Source organism: Ranitomeya imitator, chromosome 4, assembly GCF_032444005.1.
Source record: "Ranitomeya imitator isolate aRanImi1 chromosome 4, aRanImi1.pri, whole genome shotgun sequence".
NCBI classification, from domain to species: Eukaryota; Metazoa; Chordata; class Amphibia; order Anura; family Dendrobatidae; genus Ranitomeya; species Ranitomeya imitator.
Window position 1 is genome coordinate 688,983,424 of NC_091285.1, and position 7,392 is coordinate 688,990,815.

Genomic DNA, 7,392 nt, shown 5'->3' on the forward strand with positions numbered 1-7,392 from the left:
CACTAGGAAACACAGACAGCAATGGGGGTATATATGTCCCGGGAGGAATATAAATCACTGGTGGGGTCACATACATCACTGGGGGCTACAGTGGGGCAAAAAAGTATTTAGTCAGTCAGCAATAGTGCAAGTTCCACCACTTAAAAAGATGAGAGGCGTCTGTAATTTACATCATAGGTAGACCTCAACTATGGGAGACAAACTGAGAAAAAAAAATCCAGAAAATCACATTGTCTGTTTTTTTATCATTTTTTTTGCATATTATGGTGGAAAATAAGTATTTGGTCAGAAACAAACAATCAAGATTTCTGGCTCTCACAGACCTGTAACTTCTTCTTTAAGAGTCTCCTCTTTCCTCCACTCATTACCTGTAGTAATGGCACCAGTATAAAAAGACACCTGTGCATACCCTCAAACAGTCTGACTCCAAACTCCACTATGGTGAAGACCAAAGAGCTGTAAAAGGACACCAGAAACAAAATTGTAGCCCTGCACCAGGCTGGGAAGACTGAATCTGCAATAGCCAACCAGCTTGGAGTGAAGAAATCAACAGTGGGAGCAATAATTAGAAAATGGAAGACATACAAGACCACTGATAATCTCCCTCGATCTGGGGCTCCACGCGAAATCCCACCCCGTGGGATCAGAATGATCACAAGAACGGTGAACAAAAATCCCAGAACCACGCGGGGGGACCTAGTGAATGAACTGCAGAGAGCTGGGACCAATGTAACAAGGCCTACCATAAGTAACACACTACGCAACCATGGACTCAGATCCTGCAGTGCCAGACGTGTCCCACTGCTTAAGCCAGTACATGTCCGGGCCCGTCTGAAGTTTGCTAGAGAGCATTTGGATGATCCAGAGGAGTTTTGGGAGAATGTCCTATGATCTGATGAAACCAAACTGGAACTGTTTGGTAGAAACACAACTTGTCGTGTTTGGAGGAAAAAGAATACTGAGTTGCATCCATCAAACACCATACCTACTGTAAAGCATGGTGGTGGAAACATCATGCTTTGGGGCTGTTTCTCTGCAAAGGGGCCAGGACGACTGATCCGGGTACATGAAAGAATGAATGGGGCCATGTATCGTGAGATTTTGAGTGCAAACCTCCTTCCATCAGCAAGGGCATTGAAGATGAAACGTGGCTGGGTCTTTCAACATGACAATGATCCAAAGCACACCGCCAGGGCAACGAAGGAGTGGCTTCGTAAGAAGCATTTCAAGGTCCTGGAGTGGCCTAGCCAGTCTCCAGATCTCAACCCTATAGAAAACCTTTGGAGGGAGTTGAAAGTCCGTGTTGCCAAGCGAAAAGCCAAAAACATCACTGCTCTAGAGGAGATCTGCATGGAGGAATGGGCCAACATACCAACAACAGTGTGTGGCAACCTTGTGAAGACTTACAGAAAACGTTTGACCTCTGTCATTGCCAACAAAGGATATATTACAAAGTATTGAGATGAAATTTTGTTTCTGACCAAATACTTATTTTCCACCATAATATGCAAATAAAATGTTAAAAAACAGACAATGTGATTTTCTGGATTTTTTTTTCTCAGTTTGTCTCCCATAGTTGAGGTCTACCTATGATGTAAATTACAGACGCCTCTCATCTTTTTAAGTGGTGGAACTTGCACTATTGCTGACTGACTAAATACTTTTTTGCCCCACTGTAAATATATCACAGGTGGGGGAATATACAATACTCAGGGGGATATACAGCACTTTTGGGGTAAATGCAGCACTGGGGGAGGGGGATATACAGCACTGGGGGGGCAAGCATTGCTGGGAAAGCACATAGATCACTGGGGTGGGAGGCTCAGAGATCACCGAGGGGCACATAGTTGGAGGGGACAGAGATCACAGATCACATGGGAGCACAAATATCACAGGGGGTACATAGAAGGAGGCACATAGATCACAGTGTGAACAAAGCTGGGAGCCAGATATCACAGGGGTGCACATAGCTGGGTGCACAGAGATCACAGGGGAGTACAAAGTTGGAGGGCACAGGGGGCATTTAGCTGGAGGGCACAAAAATCACAAGGGAACATAGCTGAGGGGAACAGGGATCACAGGGGGACATATAGCTATGGGGTAGAGATCACGGGTGGCACATAGTTGGGTCCACAGAGATGACACGGTGGGCACAGATCATATGGGGAACATAGCCGGGAGGCACAGAGATCACAGGATGGCATATAGTTGGGGGGCACAGAGATAATGCGGGGGCACACAGCTGCATAGCTGGGGGGGGCACATAGATCACAGGGGTGCACATATCAGTAGAAAAGCACAGAGCTGCAGGCACAGAGATCCCTGGGAAGGCACAGAGCTGCTGGCACAGAGATCGCTCTGGACTCAGCAGCTCTTCTGGGACAGGAGGACGGGAGAGTGTTGGGTGCTAACCCCACCCACGCAGACGACATCATCATTCGTGTGCACGGTAGGCAGCGTTCTATAATGTACGCTGCATGCCATGCACTTGGCGGTTATTAAAGAGCTGGCAGGATACTGCTGCCGCCCAAGAATTGGGGACTCTGGGGACCTGCCTGCGGGTCACATGAAAAGTTACTGCGGGTTGAAGGTTCCCCACCACTGCCCTAAAGGATCAAAACAAGATGTGAAGAATTGTCCTGAGAAAAGGGATCAGAGGAGGATGTGAAGAATCATTCTGATAAAACAGTCTGAGGAGTATGTGAATAGTTCTAACAAAAAAATTGTTGTCATGAAAAAAGTAGGATATGAAAAATTGGGCTGATAAAGGTCAGAGAAGCAGGAGTAAGAGTCATTCACTTGAAAGAATCACAGGATGATGTGAAGAATTGTTCTAATAAAAAATTCAGAGGATGCAAAAAAATTGTTTTGATAAAAGTAACAGAGGCAGATATTGTCACGATAATGTAACTATGCCATGTTTGAGTATCTACCTAAAAGTTCCATGGCGTTTCAGACACGATGTGGGCCTTTCTGTCCCCTCTTCCCATGCTGTTTGAGTGTGTAATGCCAACACAAATCTGGATTTCTAAGCCACTCTTTCTCCCTCTGCCGGTGTATGTAATCCAAAACCCCTCATTTCCCCCCTCCCTCAAGAATTTATACAGCTCCGCGCTGTGGCAGACAAGTCTCCCTACACTACTCATTCCCCCCTCCCACCTGGTACTGGTTAAAACTGGTACATAAAGCATGGGCTTCTATTGTGCTTTTAAGGTTATATATATTGGCATCGATCAGGGCACAGGGCTAGAGATATAAGGATTATATATTCCGGATGTCCATCGAGAGAAATCCCTGAAATCGCTAGACGGTAAACCCAAAAAGTGCAGACAGTGGGTTTCACCGTAAGCGGGTCAGGTAATTACGCCGTGTTTACACTTAAAAGAATCACCCCAACGTGGTGCACCTCCTGATAACTGTGTCTTTCGTATATGAAATTCATACAGTGAGCTAGGCATAAAAATGGTGGCCATAACTAAGTAAAGGGGAGGTTTCAGCCTCTAAGTGAGATCACCACAGGGGGAGTGCCTAGGATTTAGGCTAGGAAATAAGTGAGTGAAGCAGCAGTCTTCACGTGTCCTTGTCTGGGGTCTAGCTGCTATACAGGGGTGATGCATCTAGATATATGCTCGCCCTTCCCCCACAGCCAGCCATAAGCTGATATGACATAACGAAATGTAAGTGTTTTTCAACTTTAATCCCATTTCATTTGTAATTGTATTTGTACATATGATATTTGACTTCTTTATACTATCTTTTTATACCTCTGTAAACACTGCCTACCTTTTATGGAGTAAAATATAAAACTACAGTACTAGCTTTGTCTCTCCCTGCTCTATAACGTACTGTCACGTCCTCTGAAGTGAATTACGCTACTAATCAGGGTTGGCTCTGGACCCGTTAATAATTAAGAAATTGGAGCTGGTGGCAGCAGAATTTGTCCTGTGCGATTGGGAGGCTTTGTAGTGACCGGGGGATATGATAATTATTGTTCCCGCCTGAGTGGGAGTAGTTATATCGCCCTTGCTGCAGTGTGCCCCTTAGCCAGTACAAAGGAGGGCAGCCTTTCTGGTGACTAATTACCCTAGGTGCAGTACCCCGACTGACCTGAGGGTAACGGGTGGCGCCAGAGAGTTGCAAGTTCCAAACTGGAACCGGGAAGAGGCATATAGATAAATCTCCTTCAGAAAGAACCAGGGGCAACCAAACAACCCCGGTTCATGACAAACTGGAGAGAGTGGTGGGGATGATAAAGGTATCCTCCCCATGAACCGTGACATATATGAAGGATCGTTCTGATGAAAAGAATCAGTGGGGGATGAATGGTGGATTTCTAGCACAGTCATAAAAACCGCAGCCAAATAAAACACCGATGTTCAACAAACACATCTGAGTGCAAAACTTGTCGGTCTTAGCAAGGATGACCAATGCATGTCTCATCATGCTAATCAGAGGTAAAGCAGTAGAAATAGATTATCCTGTCCTATCAGGCAGGTAGAGCTGGAGTAATGGTGGGGGAGTTCATGAAACAGGGGCGCAGGATGAAAATATCTATAAGAGATTAGAGGGGGGCGTCAAAATTGGGAAGGATAAAAAAATGCAAACAGCCCACATGCATTTAAGGAGAAACACTGCCATCTAATGGTCAGTTTCAACTTTAAAGTCCAATAGAAGAAATTAAATTTCTGTTATTTTTATTTCTATATTTCAAGAAAATCATCCTGAAAACGAGAATCTGCTGCGATTGTGGTTCAGAGGTCACAGCGCTTCACACTTTTACAGAAAAACATCCATCATCACTTACATCGAAACAGTCATCACATTTCTAAGTAAGAGAATAAAACAAAGTAAATGAAAGTGGATTACCCCCATCCCTGTGCTGCGGAGGACGAGGAGCGCGGACTGAGGGGGCAGAAGACAAGGACGGCGGAGCCACATCTGACATGATACCGGGAAGGCAGCAGGGCCGCTTCTCAGAGACGCCGGATATACAGGAACTGTGTACTATGGGTTTCCTAGAAACAAGAAGTCTAGAAAGAAAGAGGAAGGAGGAGGAGGGGGAAGAAGCTGCACGGTAGACATTGCTAAAGCCGGCCCACGCCTGAGGCGTCCACATACAAACACGGAGCCGAAATGCAGTCATAGAAATGTACAGGAAAGAGGAGTCACCGGCACCAAAACACACTGCAGGAGATAAAACCGCAAAACACGAGAAGCCACCATACTATTACTACATAGGGGGCAGTATTATAGTAGTTATATTCATCTAAATAGGAGCAGTATTATAGTAGTTATATTCTTGTACATAGGAGCAGTATTATAGTAGTTATATTCTTGTACATAGGGGCAGTATTATAGTAGTTATATTCTTGTACATAGGAGCAGTATTATAGTAGCTATATTCTTGTACATAGGGGGCAGTATTATAGTAGTTATATTCTTGTACATAGGAGCAGTATTATAGTAGTTATATTCTTGTACATAGGAGCAGTATTATAGTAGTTATATTCTTGTACATAGGAGCAGTATTATAGTAGCTATATTCTTGTACATAGGGGCAGTATTATAGTAGTTATATTCTTGTACATAGGGGCAGTATTATAGTAGTTATATTCTTGTACATAGGGGCAGTATTATAGTAGTTATATTCTTGTATATAGGAGCAGTATTATAGTAGTTATATTCTTGCACATAGGAGCAGTATTATAGTAGTTATATTCTTGTACATAGGGGGCAGTATTATAGTAGTTATATTCTTGTACATAGGAGCAGTATTATAGTAGTTATATTCTTGTACATAGGAGCAGTATTATAGTAGCTATATTCTTGTACATAGGGGCAGTATTATAGTAGTTATATTCTTGTACATAGGGGCAGTATTACAGTAGTTATATTCTTACACATAGGGGCAGTATTATAGTAGTTATATTCTTGTACATAGGGGCAGTATTATAGTAGTTATATTCTTGTACATAGGGGGCAGTATTATAGTAGTTATAGTCTTGTACATAGGGGCACTATTATAGTAGTTATATTCATGTAAATAGTAGCAGTATTATAGTAGTTATATTCTTGTACATAGGAGCAGTATTATAGTAGTTATATTCTTGTACATAGGAGCAGTATTATAGTAGTTATATTCTTGTACATAGGGGGCAGTATTATAGTAGTTATATTCTTGTACATAGGAGCAGTATTATAGTAGTTATATTCTTGTACATAGGAGTATTATAGTAGCTATATTCTTGTACATAGGGGCAGTATTATAGTAGTTATATTCTTGTACATAGGGGCAGTATTATAGTAGTTATATTCTTGTATATAGGAGCAGTATTATAGTAGTTATATTCTTGCACATAGGAGCAGTATTATAGTAGTTATATTCTTGTACATAGGGGGCAGTATTATAGTAGTTATATTCTTGTACATAGGAGCAGTATTATAGTAGTTATATTCTTGTACATAGGAGCAGTATTATAGTAGCTATATTCTTGTACATAGGGGCAGTATTATAGTAGTTATATTCTTGTACATAGGGGCAGTATTATAGTAGTTATATTCTTACACATAGGGGCAGTATTATAGTAGTTATATTCTTGTACATAGGGGCAGTATTATAGTAGTTATATTCTTGTACATAGGGGGCAGTATTATAGTAGTTATAGTCTTGTACATAGGGGGCAGTATTATAGTAGTTATATTCATGTAAATAGGAGCAGTATTATAGTAGTTATATTCTTGTACATAGGGGCAGTATTATAGTAGTTATATTCTTGTACATAGGGGGCAGTATTATAGTAGTTATATTCATGTAAATAGGAGCAGTATTATAGTAGTTATATTCTAGTATATAGGGGCAGTATTATAGTAGTTATATTCTTGTACATAGGGGCAGTATTATAGTAGTTATATTCTTGTACATAGGGGACAGTATTATAGTAGTTATATTCAAGTAAATAGGAGCAGTATTATAGTAGTTATATTCTAGTATATAGGGGCAGTATTATAGTAGTTATATTCTTGCACATAGGGGCAGTATTATAGTAGTTATAATCTTGTATATAGGATCAGTATTATAGTAGTTATATTCTAGTGCATAGGGGCAGTATTATAGTAGTTATATTCTTGTACATAGGGGCAGTATTATAGTAGTTATATTCATGTAAATAGGAGCAGCATTCTAGTAGTTCTATTCTTGTACATAGGGGCAGTATTATAGTAGTTCTATTCTTGTACATAGGGGGCAGTATTATAGTAGTTATAGTCTTGTACATAGGGGGCAGTATTATAGTAGTTATATTCATGTAAATAGGAGCAGTATTATAGTAGTTATATTCTTGTACATAGGGGCAGTATTATAGTAGTTATATTCTTGTACATAGGGGGCAGTAT

General features: G+C 41.3%; 1 protein-coding gene across 1 annotated transcript in view; it reads right to left on the bottom strand.

Annotated features, from left to right (window-relative positions):
• LOC138677363 (uncharacterized protein PF3D7_1120000-like) overlaps window positions 1-5,007 on the bottom strand; it is a 76,054-nt gene extending 71,047 nt beyond the window's left edge. The window contains exon 1 of the mRNA XM_069767431.1: window positions 4,867-5,007. Coding sequence (XP_069623532.1) covers window positions 4,867-4,945 — 79 coding nt within the window. The 5' untranslated portion in view covers window positions 4,946-5,007. The remainder of the gene's footprint in view (window positions 1-4,866) is intronic.
• Window positions 5,008-7,392: the final 2,385 nt, after the last annotated feature.